Genomic DNA, 19,190 nt, shown 5'->3' with positions numbered 1-19,190 from the left:
TGAAACGTTTAATTCAAACGTGAAGCAAAACGACCCAGGATTCCGGGTTAAGAACGACGCAGGGTAAACTATCTCAGGTGTGTAAAGCCCTATTTCTACCCTGTTCACCTGTAGTGTCTTGCCTTAAAGAGACTGACCACTGATGAAAAAGTGCACTAACTCTGTGTCCCTTGATTCCAGGTAGACCTGGTGTTCCTGGAAATCCACGAGCTCCCTGTGTTTAGAGAGAGAGAGAGAGAGAGAGAGAGAGAGAGAGAGGTATGAGGTGAATGGAAGTATTCAGACGTCTCTTCTTTCTCTCTCTGGCCTAAGGCCACAGCTGCGTCTCACATCTGGGCAAAAGCTTGAGTCTCCACATCTCTGCACTTCTCACACGGATCAAACACTTTAACGCTGGTTCAGTTTAAAACGGTTCACCTGAGGTCCGGGAGGTCCACGCTCACCACCTTTCCCAGGTTTCCCAGGTTCGCCCTGCAACAGAAAAACAGTGATTTCATACATTCAGCTTAGAGTCGAACACTGACGACAGCCGCTTCTTCCAGCGAGCGCTTCTGTGCTCAAATGTCATCTTGTGGAGGAAAACTGGAACTACAAACCCAGCGGGAAATGAAAGATTTGCATTCATGCTTCTACATCAAAGCTGCAGTTAACTGGGAGCCTACAGACAACACACACATTTCTCACACTTATTTATATCTATAGCACTTCATGCAACAAGATTTAGCCAAAGTTATGAAAAGCTTGTTTCCGCCACAGAATAAAACAGTTTAAAAGATATTTGTGACTTTTCATCTCACAATTGCGAGTTTACATCTTTATTTTTCAGAATTGCGAGTTATTAAGTCAGAATTGTGAGATATAAACTCGCAAATTGCAAGATATAAAGTCCAACTCTAAGGAAATAAAGACTTTTTTTCAGAATTGCATTTTTATCTCACAATTCTGACTTTATAACTCGCAATTGTGTGTTATAAAGTCAGAATTGCAAGATATAAAGTCCAACTCTAAGGAAATAAAGACTTTTATATATATATATATATATATATTTTTTTTTTGTTATAAAGTCAGAAATGCCTTATTTATTTTTCACTCTGTGGCGGATACAAGCTTCCATACAAACCAGCTTCACAGTAATAAACAGGAAAATAAAAGTGTCGTTGTTGCAAAATTAATCAATTAAAACAAATTAAATTTGATCTAATAAAGCAGCTCTACAGAAAACAATAGCGTCATTTATCAAGCTCAAGTCTGTTCAGATTCTGTCAGTGCAGTAAATCAACAATATTACAGAATATTAACTTTTAAACCACATTTAATAGACATTTGCTGACGCAAGTGACTTTAAGACACTTGTCTGTGTCTGTTGCGTTCACAGAGATCTTTCAGTGCAGTGTGTGTGTGTGTGTGTGTGTGTGTGTGTGTGTGTGTGTGTCGTGTGTGATGTGGGCAAGAGAAATGGAAGGAATGGAGTCTGAAGAGAAGAACAGCTGGAGTCAGCAATACTGAGAAAAACACCTTCGGGAAAGTTCACAGAACAATAATCCTAACGTGACGTTCGGTGGGTGATTTGATCGTGCGTCTTCACAGAACATACGAGGACGAATCATGTAACAGTGTGAGCGGGTTATTCATGAGGACGCCTACAAATGCTGCCGTGAGAATACTTACATCATCTCCTGGTTTTCCTGAGGGACCAGGAGGGCCACGGGGACCCATCGGGCCCTATCAGGAGAGAAGAAAAATGTGAAATTATGTGAACGATTTGAGATATGAGTGAAAACACTGATTGTTAAGAGCAATGTATTCAGTGCTTAATATGTGCTTTGTGCATTAAAAAAATGGTAGCACTTTACAATAATGTCTTAATGCATTAACTAACAATGAGCAATACATTCAATACAGTGTTTATTAATGTTTGTGAATGTTAGTTGGCTAAAAATAACTCCTGAAACGCCTCCATTGTAGTCTTGAGTTTCTTCCGGGAACGAACACGTCACAATATTCCTCATTATAATAATTAATGCGCAGAATAAAGGGGCGGGGCCTGGTTGAGTTAGTTAGTAGTGTGTTAAACTGGCGGTTATGGGAAGGAGCGGGACATTTCCCAAACACACTCGAAGCGCTCGACCAATCACAACACACTGCTCCAGCCGACCAATCAGAGCACAGTGTGCTTTTCAGAAGGAGGGGCTTCATAGAGACAGGAAGTAAACAGAGCGTTACTGACAGACTGGGAAGAGAGGAGCCGCAACAATGGAGAATATGGGGAAAATAATGTGTTTGTTCAACATTCAAGCATAAAAATTAATGTTAACAAATTGAACCTTATTGTAAAGTGTTACCAAAAAAAGCTCATAAACGTTCAGCCAGCTCACTGACCTAAACTCGAGATCTCTGTTATGATTAGGACCATTACGGCTAAATGAAGTGGCATTTGCACACTGGGAGTTTGACTGTAATTGTCAGTAATGAGGGATTTTCTGTTGGATACGTACAGATGATCCGGGCTCTCCGGCTTCTCCGTGGTTGCCTTGAAATCCTTGTGGACCCTGCAGCAAACAGAGACTGAATTCACATCACAGACTTTCAGTCCAGTCTCATGCCAGAAACAATATTTATATGATCAGTATGTGTACAGTGAGAAGAAGTATTATTAGACTGCCGGAGGACACAGGACGCGTGTGTGTTTACTATAGAGACTTACTTTTTCCAAGAATATCACTTAGTTTTAACGTAACCCTTCATATAAATGGTATAGTTATTAACAAGAAAACTTTATTTCGTTTAATTTGAAATGAATATGAAAAACAGTGTAGAAGAAAGAGATTAATTATCTGTTTGCGTGATGGTAGGAAGAAGTCCTACATTCTTACACCGTGTCCAAACCGAGCACGATGTGATAAGATTCAAGCAACACGCTGTTTGTCTGTCCACATCAGATGAGATGCGACAAAATCAATCAAACATCACAGCCAATCAGAAGAGTGAGTGGGCGGAGCCTCTCTGCAAGTGCACTGCACTCACAACCAAATGGATAAGTACATAATCATATTCATAAATATTACATTTTAACATGATTAAATACATACTGAGTGACTGAAACACTGTTTGCCAGAAACAGTTTCTAAAACTGAATTGTCGCGTATCACCGTCACGGCTGGTTAGGACAAAAACTCTGATTAACATTAACATCCTTTTATCACGTCACATCTAATTAGTCAGTATATATTAGACTATATACAGTAGAACCTTTAAAGTGTTCGATCAGACACTTTATGAATATTTTCCCATCATTTTATTTTATTATTATAAGTTTTTATTTTAATTTTAATTATATTAATTGAATTAAACAGCTCGCAAACATACTTTATCACTAGAAAAAAATGTAAACAACCTGGAAAACATTAAAGTATTTTGCAATAATTTTAGGAATTTCTCCTTTTATAGAACTTTTTTTGGCATAAAGGGTTCTTTAAAATCCTATAGCTCTAAACAGAACCGTATTTTCTAAGATTGTACAGCTTACAGAGAGTATGACGACTACTCGCTGACCTGTGTGTGTGTGTGTGTGTGTGTGTGTGTGTGTGTGTGTGTGTGTGTGTGTGTGAGGTGTTATTATTAACTTTAGGAAGCTAAGGATCATCTTACACATGCTATTTTTGCTTGTCTTTCACATTCACATTACAGTCGTATCATAACTTATTATATACATATATATATATGTCACACAGATGAGGAGTTTGTTGAGGAATACACTCACGGGAGATCCATTGGGGCCTGGTGGTCCTCGTGGGCCCATCGGACCCTGAAGGAACAAACATAACAACAGAAATCAATTAGTGCCTTCACAGGGCTATAATGAGACGCTGTGGGTTATATGGTAATGTCTTCATGGGAAACGTTCCCTCAGGACATCAGAGCGACTCGCTGAAGCAGAAACACTGAGATTCCACACACACACACACACACACACACATCAGCGTAAGCGCTTTGAACCCGTGTGACTTTACCAGCAATTAAATGTTTGAGAGCCACAACTGGTGCCCTAAACCACCGCACGATCATAATCATAAAACATCAGCTGTGTTCAAACAGGTAATGATTATACTGGTTCTGAACCTGACTGATTTTCCACATTAATCAGTGCTTTTGCATTTTAGTAATATCTGTTGACTTTTATTTAAACAACGATTTGGACGCATGTTACTAACAAGAGCGGTAGGTGAAGAAAACGTAGGATATTTAGGGATCATCTCCTGACACCACAGTAAAACCACAGTAAAACCACGGTCCACGCGTGCTGAAATGAGTCCGAGCTCCTGAATGCCTCCTAGTGTTTAAAGAGTCGGATATATACGTGTGCGCAGTGGGAGTTTCCCAGAACTGGTAAAACACTCTATGTGTTCGTGCACGTCACATAACTGAGCCTGCGAGGAGCTTGTGGAGTCTTCTCATGTCAGTCGGGACACAAATATATACTTTCAGATGTTTGCATGCTGGGGGAAATGAGGGTGCACTTGATTTTACAGTATGTGTACTTATAGTGTACTTGCCTAAGTGAGTACTGCGTAATATAAGGTAACTACATGGGTTAAGGTTAGGTTTAGGGGTAACACTTTACAGTAAGGTTCATTAGTTAATATTAATGTATTACCTAACATGAACTAATAATGAGCAATACATTTGTTACAGTATTTATTAATCTTTGTTAATGTTAGTTAATAAAAATACAGTTCATGTTAGTTCACAGTGCATTAACTAATGTTAACAAATACAACCTTTGATTTTAATAACGTATTAGTAAATGTTGAAATTAACATTAACTAAGATTAATAAATGCTGAAGAAGTATTGTTCATTCTTAGCTCATGTTAACTAATGTTAATTAATGAACCTTTTTGTGTTACCGGTTTATGGGTAGTATAAAATTATTACCCTGTTATTACAATTACTTACTATAATAGGTATACAGTATGTACATGGGGAACAGGACTGTAAGAAAATCTAGATTAGCTGAAGATCATCAAATCACTCTATTTGGATTCAGTCCAGAGCCTGACTTCACTTTGTAAATTACTTGAATATTTGAAAAACTGACCCATTTTTAGCCTGTTAACTGTCACTGTTTAGTAATCATAAATTAGGTATCATTCGAAAGCTTAAACACTAACAAATTATCGTTTTGAAATTGGACATTGGGTTAACATGAAAACGGTACCTTTAATCCTTTTAGAGTGATTAATTTGTGTAATATAAACTTCAAAATCTGGAACACAGCTTGGTTAGACACATGGCTATGATTAGAAAAATGTTCAGTTCAGCACATTTGCCTCACTGTAAACTTAAACTTTCTTTAAAAAAACTTTCTTTTGTAGACTTTCATGTGCTTTTCTGCAATAATCTGCTGAGTGTCGTCTTTAAAAAGAGACCAGCATTAGGTCTATATTCCAAAGCATTCATCGATTACAACTATTTAAGATCAGATCCGTGTTCAGAAAGAGGAGTGACGGTTCACAGGTTGAACGTGGTTATTAAATCAGTTTTAATGACTTTAATGACCAGAAAATCACCAACTAATAGAAAAATTGTTTCATTCAGAGATTCTCAATCAATTCTAAAGATCTCAGAACTGATTATTTAGCTTAACTTCTGAACTGCCACTTCCACACACACACACACACACACACACACAACAAAACCCTTTAAACTAACATATAGTAAATTACTAGGGCAATCGTGGGCTTTATTGCACAGGATTTGCTGTGAGAAAGCAGGACTTTTGCCAGATTTTGCGCTTACACTGCAGAGAAATGATGTTCTTCCTCAGTGTTTCTGTTTCTGAAAACCAGTGCAAATATCTGAACAATCTTAAATCAAGATACATTAACTGGAGAAGTGAAATGACTGAAGATATTAAGACTAGTTCTTCTCTGAAAAAAGTCAACAAAATAAAGTGACTTAATGCTTAAAATAAGAACAAATATCTATTAATTGGGTCATAAAAATAAACTGAAGGGAAAACAAGATTATTTGTTCTTGTTTTAAGCAAAAAAAGTCACTTAATATTGATCAATTTTTCAGTAAACAATATTTTTATGTGCTGGAAAACAAGACAAAATTTTTTCTTTTTTTGCAGTGTAAATTCTTTGATTATTGCTTGTATTGTGTTTATTTGTTCTTCTTTATTATTGACTAGTTTCAAAGCTATATTTTGTTAAATTTTTTAACTATACTGTATACAATTGTTTATTTTTATTGTGTAATTAACCTAAAAAGTACTATATAATTAAGTAGTTTAAATAAAGGTATCGAAACTGGTTTCATGAATCGCTGCATTTCACTGGTTTTGGAATCAGATCGTCACACTTTGAAACGCAAACGCAGTGAAAACACGAGGCCAGTGAAGATTCACAGCTCTGGACACTTTTAAATCGCACAAGATCTCCACTACATGATGAAGTGAGGAGGAGCGCCCACCATTGGTCCTTGCATCACTCCCATCTGAGCTCCTCCTGCTTTATCATCGAATCCACCGGCCATCTGAGAGGCGAAGTTCTGGAAAAGAGCAAAATCGTCTTGTAAAACGTCAATACAGTCCACATATTCCTTGAGAGAGAGAAAAATACACACATTTGTCTTGCTGTCTGCGTGAGTTCTCTTGGACAGAGATCGCTTTAAAGAGCACCTATCATGCTTTTCTCCATGTTGATCTGTGTTTAGTGTGTAATGTTGCTGTTGATCATGAAAAAGCTCCAGTTCTTCTCTATATCAGAGTCAGTGTTTCTGAACTCCTAAAACGCGTATGCGCAGAATTAATGCGCAGAATAAAGGGGCGGGGCCTGGTTGAGTTAGTTAGTAGTGTGTTAAACTGGCGGTTATGGGAAGGAGCGGGACATTTCCCAAACACACTCGAAGCTCTCGACCAATCACAACACACTGCTCCAGCCGACCAATCAGAGCACAGTGTGCTTTTCAGAAGGAGGGGCTTCATAGAGACAGGAACTAAACAGAGCGTTACTGACAGACTGGGAAGAGAGGAGCCGCAACAATGGAGAATATGAGGAAAATAATCAACATTCAAGCTGGAAAACCTGTTCTAGTAAAAAATAATATGGCCTCTTTAATATGCATAATAAGAGAAATAGCAAAGGGGTGTTTAGATCTGTAATCCACACAGTTTGAAAAGCTTTGCTCTGGAGATCTGATCTGCTGAATGCAGGTAAACGACAAACTCCTCTTTCTGTTTCCACTCTCTTTTAGTTTTCATTTCATTTCTCTCGCTCTCAATCTGACAGCTAACAATCTCTCTCTTTTCTTCATTGCATTTCAGTCGGTAGCGTCTCATTTAGGGTGTTTAGGTCTTATATCTGAGACTGACTGTGTCTGTAAAGCTAAAAGCACTTACTCCACCGAGGCCTGGGGGTCCGTTTGGGCCCGGTGGTCCCGGAGGGCCGGGGTTTCCAGGGGTTCCCGGCTCACCATCTCTGCCACGAGGACCTGGACTTCCCTAAAGACGGGTAGTGTTTGTCAGTGTCATTCATCTGAAAGAAACACTGAACATCCAGTACCAACTGTGTGCCAAACAATAATAATGCATTCACGGCCCATTAGCCGTGGCCATTAGCAAAATGGCCTGTCAGATGACACATTACTGCTGTGTTATTTTTAGGACTATAATAAAAGGGGATTTCAGGTCCACTTTGAACATTTTTGCAAGCATGCAATTTATTTACAATTTAGAAGAAATTCTTTTTACAATTCTATAAACATTGATTAAAATTGACTTAAACCCTGATTTACCTGCTCAAATTAAAGTGATAGTAGGACTCTGTGCACTGCAAAAAAATGATGTTCTTCCTAAGTATTTTTGTCTTGTTTTCCAGTACAAATATCTAAACATTTTTAAATCAAGATACATTTACATTGATAGACGATATTGTTTTCTTAATGTCTCAAAATTGAGTGAGTCTATGCTTAAAACATGAAAATAATATCTGCCAATAGAGTAAGAAAAACATCTTGTTTTCCTTTTGAATTTAGTTTATTTTTCTTACCTATTGGCAGATATATTTTCTTGTTTTAAGTCTTTAAACTCACGTCAATTTAATGCTTTTTTAAGAAAACAAGATATTATTTTGCTTCTCAAGTAAATGTATCTTGATTCAAGAATGTTTAGATATTTCTACTGCAAAACAAGACAAAAATATTGAGTAAGAAAATCTGTTTTTGCAGTGAAGACTGTGATCCTGAGACTTATTCATGAAGATTACTTGCATAACAAATATGTTTCTTCTCTTGTAAATGTCTTTTTGTCTGCGTGTACAAGCCTATTCTGTTTGTTATCGTATCTTTCAATCACATGGGCTGCCAGGAGCACAACAGGAAGTCAGACAGGAAGTGATGCGCACCTTCTCGCCCTTCTCTCCTCTCTCTCCACGAGGTCCTTGTTCTCCTGGTGGTCCCTGTGTAGTAAAGGAGGGGAAGTTAACAAGCAACAAGCAAGACCAGAGAATCCCAAGAATGCCAGAAGTATTCCTACCATCGGACCGCTCGGTCCCCTCGGTCCCACAACCTGAGGGAACATCAACAGAGCGCCAGTTAATGACTGCGAGAGGCTTGACCATTTCAAACAAACAGCAGAAGAAGATAAAGATGCACAGAATCCACACAGAATCTGGCAGACTTCACTAGTGCCATGTTGCCGGATCACTGCATCAGTTGTGTTTAACTGGACTAGGTCTGCATGATTAAATATGGCAATCTGGATTCAAACACCCATACAATCTTATTCCTGAATGTCAGTGAATCGACTCTATGTCTATTAAAGCTTTAAAAAGTACGATCACAGCGAAAACGTTCAGATCTGTGTTTTGATCCAGAGAGAGCAGTTGTCATGTTTAGGCATGAAACAGCTTCACAACTGTCTTTTCAACACACAGATTCATTAATTCTGTCTTACAATCATTCAGATAATCATAGAAGAACTGGGATAAAAGTTTATAGTTCAGATATAAACACTGATGTCTACGGTGGCGAACGAAATAACGAGTAAATCGACTTTTAATGCTTAAATCTTCAAATAAAAATCATTGTTACACCAGTAGGTGGCGACAAATGACTATTAAAAAATGTGTTTGTCATTGAATCTTTCATTAAAAAGAGTTGTTCAGAAACGCTGATTCATCTAGTCATGAAACAAGTGAAGGCTGCATCTGAAATCACATACACAGTGTGTGACAAAAGAAGTATGTCCAAATTCAGCAGTACTCATAAAAGAGCAGGCAACATGTCCCCGGATGATCTACTGCTTCCGCTGAGATTCTGAAGTGTGCATATGATGAACACTTTACTATCCCATGAGGCCACAGGAGAGGATTTATTAATGACAGTGAAGCAACTGATGCTGGTGGGTCACATGATGATGACAACATGGCGTATGTGCGCATTCATTCTAGACACATTCAAACTATATAGATAGAACACGCTTTCTTAGCCGTCGTGAAGTATTTACTTATTCAAAACAAGTACCTACTCAAGAGAGTATGTGATTTCAGACGAGGCCGAGGTCTTTACGAGTGAGTCAATGAATCATTCATTCAAGAGATTTGTTCAAAAACACTGATTCATCCAGTAATGAAACAAGTGAAGTCTTTACGAGTGAGTCAATGAATCATTCATTCAAACAGAGATTATTTCAAAAATAATAATTCAAACTAAATATTGTTTTTTTAAATAGACTGTTTTGTTTAGTTGTCTATTTATAATCGTGGGAGAATCGAATAGAAATTAGAATCTCTAATTTAAAAAAAAAAATGTGATTCTCAATTTATCCAGAAACATGCAGCTCTAATGTGGACACACACTCTCTCAGGGTGAAGCAGCTGACACACACCTGAAGGTGACACACACACACAAATCTGACATCAATGATAATGGTTTGAAGCTTACATCTGTTATGTCTCCTGGTTCCCCTTTTTGTCCCTGTTGCACAATGGAGGGAAATATTAGAAGATATTAGTACACATTAAAGCAAATATTTCCTTAACAGAGAAGAAAAAGGCTACAGCATACACTGACTCCTTCTAAATGATTATGCAAGCTGACAAAAGATGTTCAAAGAATGTTTTGCTAACATTCACATTAATGAAAACGTTATTCTGAACGTTATTCTGAATGTTCAAAACAAGATTATTTTTCTTACCCCTTTGGCAAGTAATTTTGCTTGTTTTAAGCAAAAACTCAATGATTTTATTTATTTTGTCTTATGTCATTTTAATTATCTAGTAAATGCTTCTTGATTTAAGAAATTTGAGATATTTGGACTGGAAACAAGACAAAAATACTAAGTAGGAAAATGTGTAATGTTTTCAGAACTTTGCTAAAGTCCAGAATACTTTGAACAAACATTATGAACATTTGTTTATAACTTTGAGAGAACCTTGTCAGAACGTTCTGAGAACGTTCCCTGTTATCTGGGATGCTACAGCCGGCACATTACACAGTAAATGGCATGTTCAGCACACACACATTATGCCTTGAGTGACTGACGTCTGCTTGACACTCATACACACATTAACTAACATATCAGACCAAACACAGGATGAACCTGACACTTAATCATCACCTACAACACAGTCAGATTTTCAAACAGACATTAAACACAGACTCACCTTGGCACCTGGCAAGCCTGTTATTAACATGGCATGAAAGATAAAAAACAGAGTGTTAAAACAGCATCACATGAAAGCAATCCTAAGCTCTGTGTTTGTTGGCAGAGCCTAAATGACTTTACAGGTCACATATCCAGTGCATTCAGATCCGAATGAATCTTCATGCAGAGTCTTGAACACCATGTGTGTATTCAGGCATTCCATCATTTTTTGGGCCTGTTCATTTCGGTCAACAGTCAACAGTAAAAGAGTGTGTTCAATTATTTGTGCATGACTTAATGATTATTATGAGCTTAGCTTTGTCCATTTTGTGATGTCAGAAACGTATTGATGTAAAAAAAAACAAAGTCTGTCTGCAAGGCACATGAATGATATCCAGTAAAGTAATGTTTGTTAATGGTTCAGCATAAATAAAATGTGATTGTCATTCACCCTAATGGCATTTCATAACAGATCTGAAATATGTCTTGTACACTTGTCTGCGTCCAGCCGTAAACATTAAATCTGACATTATAATGCTGAACAAACTAATATATCAAAAATCTAATTCGAGAGATAATCCGAAATCGTTCACAGTTTGCCCATATGTGAACTGAGGGCGAGTTACAACTTGCCACTAACGTGCCAGGCAGAGATTGGTGTGCCGTTCACATCTGACCGCGGGACACGCTAGCAAACACTGCGCGCGCGGAGAGCTTTGATCTGAAGCAGATGTCGGCGGCGGGAGGCTGAGGCACCGGCTCCGTGCTTCTGTATTCAGAGAGCAGATCTTTCCCACAAACAGTCTAAGCTGATGCTTTCGGGAAACACATATGCTAACGTCTGAAGGACGACGGAGACAAATACGCTTTGTTGTTTTCTTTCTTTGTGAAACTTTCGTAAAGGTGAGCAAGAGAAACCTCTCGAGGCATTAAGTCAGAGATGAAACTCTATACCGTCTCTGTTCAAGTGAGTTTCCCTCTTAATCATTCCCATATGTGTCCATCACACTCCTGCCGCCACTGATATCCATTCCAGACAAAGCCAACACTGTATCTTTAGTTGTTAGTCTCATTTTCAAATTGTTTGGTTTGGGCTGACTTTAAAAAAGGCATCCATACATTTTTGGAGCCCTATTTTAACGATCTAAGCACATGGTCTAAAGTACACAGCGCAAGTGCACTCAGTGCGCGTCCGAATACACTTTTGCTAGAAAAAATGGTCGGCGCTCCCGGCGCATAGTCTAAAAGGGTCGTCTCTATTCTCTTAATGAGTAATGGGTGTGTTTTGGGCGTAACGTGCAATAAGCCAATCAGAGTCTCATCTCCCATTCCCTTCAAAAGCCAGTTGCGCTCGCGTGGATTCGCTATTTACTGTACATGGCGGAATTTGCAAGAAAATAATTTTTCATATATAAAAAAAATTTGTGTGCTGCTGCGCTGTGTGTAATAAGCAGAGTGTATAAGCGCGTTGTGGACCCGCCTATAGGCGCACATTACTAATGCGCTCTTTAAATAATAATAAAAAAATACTGCGCCATTGACGTTAGTCCAGGTTTCAGTTGGTCAATGGCTCAGTCTATTTCTGTTCCTCAAAATAGCAACGCTCCAACAATGCGCCTGAACACACACACTTGTTCTCAGACCAGCACGCCCATGGGCGCACAAATGGGTATAGATACATTTGCTATTTAAACAACGTGGCACAGGACATGAAAATGAAAACTGTGTCAGGCTGAAACTAGCCAAACACACTTGCGTCGCGCCTGGCACTGCATTGCGGCGTGTGTGTGATAGAGCCCTGAGTCTTCAGTTGTTAGTCTTCTCTCATTTTCAAATTGTTTGGTTTGGGTTCACTTTAAAAAAGGCATCCATACATTTTAAGGTGCTTCTTTTAAAAAACCCAAATCTAATCAAACAAATATGAATACACATGTAATTTATTTATAAAAGTGATAAATAAATAAATTACGACCAGGGGAGGAGGGCTGGTCAGCGGCACAGACTGGACAACACTCCCCGAACGGGATCTCGGGTTTGGAACAGTCTTTCAGCTCCTCGCAGATGATTTCGTCGCACAGGACCGAGCCGGTGTCGCACACGCAAATGCGACATGGCTCGGGTTTCCACACGTCCTTGTCACTATAGGACTGTCCGTCCTGCGTGCAGCTGCCTGGATCTTCTGTGAGGAGCGTGAGCAGAGGAAGAGGAGAAGCAGGAGGTGGAGGAGTTAAAGCTCATACTGTCAAAATGACATTAAAACTCTATGATTTGGATTTGAAATCCCAAGCCATAGATGCTTCATGATTAGTGTAACATGATAAATCATATTAGTGGGATGCATACAGTAGAAAGCAGGGGTGGGCGATATACCGGTAGACGCGATTAATGGGTATAACTGTGTCAACCGGTAGAGATTTTGGTCTTTCGTCTCTATCACAGTTACGCTCACGTGACGCTGCTGTGCTGTGCCGTCACGAAAGCATATCATTTGCATGCGTTTTTAAGCATTGCAGTTTAAAAACAAGTGATTTTAAACTGTTGAAACGCAAAAAGAGAACTCATTTTGAAAGTGAAAGTTTTGTGAAATCCACGTCTCAGATACTTAATTGAGTTCTCTTTCACGTCTACTTATGATTGAACAGACATATTCAAACCAGTCTTGGCAAATATCCTTGTAAACATAGTCAGTTATGTTTTAAGTGAACGTAAACCGTTGAGAAAGAAACGCATGTGTAACAGTATATTGCATTAGCTCTTAAAGTGACAGCAGCCTAATGTTGCTGCTGTCTGTGTTCTTAATGTTAATTAAACAACAAAAGACAAAGAAAATCACTCACTGCTCTAGACTGAATAACTTTTGTGATTTTAGTAAGGATTAATCTGTTTCATGGCTGGTAAAATATATTTATGGCCAGTAAATTTTCTTAAAAGGGTTAGTTCACCCAAAAATGAAAGTTCTGTTAGTAATTACTCTCCCTCATGTTGTTCCAACCCCGTAAGACTTTCGTTCATCTTCAGAACACAAATGAAGATATTTCTGATTAAATCTGAGAGCTGGCTCACTGCTCCATAGGCTTCTCTGTTATTGAAACTTGCCGGCCCAGAAAGTTAGTAAAGACTTCGTTAATATAGTCCAAGTGACTACAGTGGCTCAACCTTAAGTTTATCAAGCGGCAAGAATACTTTTTGTGTGCAAAACCCCGCAAAAATAACGAGTTCACAGAGTGTAACAGCGAGCCTCCGTTCTGACGTACAACCCAGAAGCGCTGCGCTGTTACACTACATGAACTCACTCAGAGAAACACAGAAGAAAATGAAGAGTTGAATAAAGTCGTTATTTTTGTTTGTTTTCCGCACAAAAGCATTCTCGTCGCTTGATAAACTTAAGGTTGAGCCACTGTAGTCACTTGGACTATTTTAATGATGTCTTTACTAACTTTCTGGGCCGGCAAGTTTCAATAACAGAGAAGCCTATGGAGGAGTGAGACAGCTCTCAGATTTAATCAGAAATATCTTAATTTGTGTTCTGAAGATGAACGAAAGTCTTACGGGGTTGGAACAACATGAGGGAGAGTAATTACTGACAGAGCTTTCATTTTTGGGTGAACTAACCCTTTATGATATCTCAAAATATCTCAATGCTCGAAAATAATAAATGTATATTTAATTTACACAGTGAACATATGCAGTTTTTTACACATTTGAAAGAAATACTCATATCGTGATAAAAGGTTTTGGTGATATCGCCCACCCCAAGTAGAAAGCATTAAATTTGAGGTTTTCTGTGCACAGGAACCACCGGATTAATGCATAATCCATCTTTGCTGTCATCGTCAAGCTCATTCAAATGCAAACCACAAGATGGCAGCACAAAACTGATATCAATGAAACCGGCTAATTAAAAATCATTTCAAAATCTGATCCAGTTCGAACCGTCCTGATGACTTCTGCCCCCCCGCTGTGACCTGTCCAGATTACTCATAAATACCACATGAAACCTACCGACTCAAAGAATAAATGAAAGGCAGTCTGTTCGTTTTATATCCGACACAGCACTTTGTAAACTCAAATTCAAAGTGAAATGACTTTTCTTTCAGTCTTTCAGTAGCAGGTCAATCTCTCAAGCTCATGAATTTGCAGGGGAAATGTCGCAATGGAGAGAGACCGAGGGTAATCAAACAAGCGCTGTTTGTTTCCCTTACAGGCTGTTTATTTTCTGTAAATTCCAACAGACCCCATATGGCGATGAATGACGCCTTTCTGAAAAGTAAAGACTGAGCAATTCACAAGCTTTCGCCTAATCTAAACAGCAGGCTCTGTCCGCTGCCAGTTCAAACATGCCAGAGAGAGTGAAGAACAGACAGCTTTCACTCACACACACACACACACACACACACACACACACGCTTCAGGCCTTCCTCAATAAAGCCTTCCTTCCTTTCTCTTTCTAGCGCCACCTTTTTCTTTTTTGAAGTGGAAAATGGAGGACAACTCCAAATTGGACACAGGTGAGGGGAGGGATTGTTGTCTTTCCTTTTCTCTCTTTCAAACCTTAGTGCAGGTTAACGTCATGACGTCAGGAAGCCCATAGGCCTGCCGTCTGAACACCTCTGAAATATGTAAAACGATGCCATGACTGATGGTTTAACAAATGGACCCAGACGAGCCGATCCATGACCTGCTCTCTATGAGGAAACACTCATATGCCTCTCTGCTACAATAACCCAATTGTTAGCTTTTGCTCAGATTTCTCTCTCTCTCTCTCCTCTGCATAATTGCTTCTTTTCAACAGGGTTCGTACAGATAAAATGAAATTCCAGGACTTTCAAGGACTTTTCAAGCTATTTTTGGGGGGGGGGGGTTCAAGGACTATAGTCAGAAATCTCACTTTTCATACAATATATTTATTATCTATCAAATTCTAATTAATAGATAAATAAAAATAAACTAATAAAAAAATGGTGCAGCGCATGCAATGACTGGTAAATGTAACCATTGAAAGGATACTATGATAAAGATATCGCTTTCCTTATTCAAACTGATTTTTCTCCCATGAATATATATTGGGCTGAAGAATGAAAGATATATCTTGGATATTTATGAGAGCAATATCAAGCTCATAGCTATGCAAAATGGCTCTATATCCATCAGACATGCTGCAGCGTTCATTTTGTGAGAAAAGATTGTTTTATCAATAAAATTAAACACTAATTTAACATATATTGTCTTTCAATAATTCAAGCACTTTTCAAGTAATTTTTCATAAATATGGCTGTTTTCAAGAGTTTTCCAACTGCAAAAAATTATATGATCAATAAGTTATCACAACATATGTTTTTACATTGCTTTAACTCATCAAGATAAGTTGAGCAATTTTCAACCAAAAAAATTATAGTTATACAAGATTCAAATCATTTAAGTCAGTTTACTGCAATTTAAGTTGAAATGACTTAAAAATCGATGTTGATTGCACTTAAAACTTTAAGACAGAACCTTTTTTTTACAGTGACTTCAAGTGCTGGGCTAAATTCAATTATTCAAGCACTTTGTATGAACCTTGTTTTAACTGTATTTTATTGTCATTTTTTACTGCCTTTTAAAAACAAAACTCACTGAAATATCTTTTCATTTGTTTACTGGCGAGCTTATTTCCCCTTTAATTCAAAAATATGGTCGAAGGAATGTGCCTTGCTGAATTATAATAGCTGCTTCTGTCCTTTTCATGTTTTTCCAATAGCTTTTCGCCAGACAGTCTTTCCTTCTTTCCCTGGACTATCGTAGCCCCTGGGTAATTTAGGAAACAGATGGAAGCACTTTAACTGTATGGAAGGGTAACAGTAACTCTGGCTGAGGCCCACCGTCTCTGAACTCCACTACTGATGCACCTCTGAATCCTTGCGCTCTGGATGAGTGAAATGTAAAAGTAGTGCTTTCTGAATCCCTCCAGCTCTGAATTCTGACAATTCGAAGACATTTGGAGCATCTGCGTTTTGTGCATGCCTGGATTTGCCCCGGTGGCCCCTGACAGCAGAGGAATGTGCTCTTTTAGGGCCCGACCAGCTGAGCCTCAGGGCCATCAGGAGGGCTTCAGACAGACAGCAGCACAATTGCACAAATAAAACATTTACTCAGTAAATAAATCAGTGCTGTGCATGTGTGTGTGTGTTTGCAGGCTTTAGAAATGTCCTGCAGGTGACCTGATGGATGAAATACCCCGAATACCTTCAGGCTCAGAATAAACACAGACCAGTCAACAATGATTCCACTTCAGAAATGCCCTAAAATAGGCTAAATAAAAGAGAAGAAATTCTTTTCTCTTTTTTTTTCAAACTCATATTACCTGAAAATATTCACTTGTTCTAGCTTCTTTGTTTTGCATTAAAAGCTTTATTAGGCTACTTCAAATACATTTGCCACAATATCTCAATAAAGCTGGCAGCGCGTACAGTATTTCCTTTCATTAAGCCCATACATTATTTACTCAAGCACTGGCGTTTAAAGTCTAAGAAAACACTTTTCTGAAACTTTTGAGAGTAAAATGAGAAAATGGTGGGCAAACTCACGGTCATTCTCGTCTTGGCATTTGACAACGGCCAAAAATGCGACTAGTGTTGCCACAAATAGCAGTAAAGTCCTTGAATCCGCCGACAGGATCATGTCTAAACTGCAGACATGCGGCGTTTCAGGAGCAGGAGAGAAAGCGCTGGGATTTACTGGTTTCTCCTAGTGACTGGAATGATGCATTTAGTCCAGAATTGAAGACGATGAAGCACGAACTCCTGCAGATTCTCCGTGCGGACTGATCCAGGGGCCGCGGGTTTGAGTCCATACAGCTTTGAATGGAGAGCCGTATTTTCGGAAATAAAAATCCACCCCTTTACCCCCCATGAAGCTGAAATTGGAGAAGTGTTGCCCTTCTCTCTCCTCTCGCACCCATTCTTTAAGAGCCCTCCCGAGAAACGACGCCAAGAAAAATAATCCTTTCAGAAAAAAAAAACCTTGAATCTGCCGAGTCATAGTCCTTAAAATAAGCTGTAGCCTATTCGAGTGCATTTTAATGTAGGCTATCATATCGATTATTAATAGATTAATTAATAAATGTAATAGCTACATGTAAATAATAATGAATAAATGTAAAAAGATAGGCTAGTATGATAATGTGGATTGAACCTTGATTTGTTGGAGATTTCAGTGGTCATATGAACATGATTCATTAACGATTATTGATCAAACTTGACATCATTAGCATGTGTTTTAAGCTATTTTGTCGATTCTACGTTTCATTGTGCACAGTTTGAGAACATTTGACCCTCACAGAGCCAACTAACACACACCAAGAAAGCATTTACCACGGTATAATAATACTTTGATTAAGCTTCAAAGTCCCCATGAAATCAAAATGTACGTTTTTTTTTACTTTTAGTATGAATATGTTAGTGGGACTGTTAACTATAAGCAAGTGCTCCAAAAAAAATGACAGAATTCATATTTAGAAGATAGGCTAGTGTTCAAAACTTGCAAGTCCCTCACTTCCGCCTAGGATCGATGATTTTGATGACATCACTCTGCATTTCAGCTTCTCAACAGATTTTCTGTCCAATCAAATGCTCTCTAGAATCTGAAGCTCCGCCCCCTATATTATAAATAAACGCTGAAGCTGCAGCTGAAATCGGTCACTTGTTCACAGGTTTATTATTTTCTACATAGTGAATGGCCCATAGTGCACAGGGAATGATTCAGAGAGTGTAAATATGCTTTTCATTGGGGCAAATGAAGTCTGGTTTCACGTGAACCGCCGCAGCTCCGGCCCAGAGACACGGATCATGTGATCGAGTCGCCGCAGACCAGAAAACGTATCAGACCCATTTGAATTCTGCACAGAATGCTGTATTCTAAAAAGGATAAACAGTTAGAGATTAGGAGGAAACTACGGCTTTACCGAGCTCAACCATAATCTTTACACTTCTGGTCAAATATTGCGCTGCAAACATCAATAACAGCTTTAACTCAATGCTGACGAATGGCCATGGTATACGCTGGACAATCCACGGCTAGCCGTTAAACTATTTGAAATCACTCGCATCGGGTGGTTATTTACCTCCACGACAAACATTAAAATGATTTAATGCACATTGCACAGCTAGCCATGGATTATCCCTACTTAGCACCAACCCTACTAAAACACACATTAACAAACTAGCCAAGGTCTTCAGGACACTTGCAGGACTGGACACCCCGATGAAAACAGGCCATATCATTCAATTTGGTTAACAAAAGGGTCCCAAAGAAGTGACAGGAGTGTGTGTGTGTGTGTGTGTGTGTGGTAAAGAGTAAAGCTCCTTTAGGGTGTTTTAGAAGGTCAAAGTGCAGGGAAAGAAATGGGCTGTGATGGATATTTTTGTCACGAATGGCCTGAACTGTTGGAACAGGGGATAGACAGGGTCAAAAGATGTTAACTCTGGTATTGTCGAGTTGTTTGCCCAGGTGGTACCAGTAGACCACTTTAACAATCATAAAATGCTAAAGAAATGCCTAAAGCA

The 19,190-nt window shown here is 38.7% G+C and overlaps 1 protein-coding gene across 1 annotated transcript in view; it reads right to left on the bottom strand.

Annotated features, from left to right (window-relative positions):
* Positions 1-17,459, bottom strand: part of col2a1b (collagen, type II, alpha 1b) — a 64,095-nt gene extending 46,636 nt beyond the window's left edge. Inside the window, exons 1-13 of the mRNA XM_084101216.1 lie at positions 17,214-17,459; positions 12,623-12,829; positions 10,670-10,686; positions 9,948-9,980; positions 8,539-8,571; positions 8,408-8,461; positions 7,405-7,506; positions 6,477-6,554; positions 3,761-3,805; positions 2,496-2,549; positions 1,669-1,722; positions 418-471; positions 161-214 (exon numbers count right to left, since the gene is read on the bottom strand). Of these exons, the coding sequence (XP_083957342.1) occupies positions 161-214; positions 418-471; positions 1,669-1,722; positions 2,496-2,549; positions 3,761-3,805; positions 6,477-6,554; positions 7,405-7,506; positions 8,408-8,461; positions 8,539-8,571; positions 9,948-9,980; positions 10,670-10,686; positions 12,623-12,829; positions 17,214-17,307 (879 nt within the window). The 5' untranslated portion in view covers positions 17,308-17,459. The remainder of the gene's footprint in view (positions 1-160; positions 215-417; positions 472-1,668; positions 1,723-2,495; positions 2,550-3,760; positions 3,806-6,476; positions 6,555-7,404; positions 7,507-8,407; positions 8,462-8,538; positions 8,572-9,947; positions 9,981-10,669; positions 10,687-12,622; positions 12,830-17,213) is intronic.
* Between the last annotated feature and the right edge of the window lie 1,731 nt (positions 17,460-19,190).

This window comes from Abramis brama (genome assembly GCF_963993115.1).
Source record: "Abramis brama genome assembly, chromosome: 23".
NCBI classification, from domain to species: domain Eukaryota; kingdom Metazoa; phylum Chordata; class Actinopteri; order Cypriniformes; family Leuciscidae; genus Abramis; species Abramis brama.
Note: the sequence above shows the minus strand (reverse complement) of the source record. Positions and strands in the feature narration are given on the sequence as shown.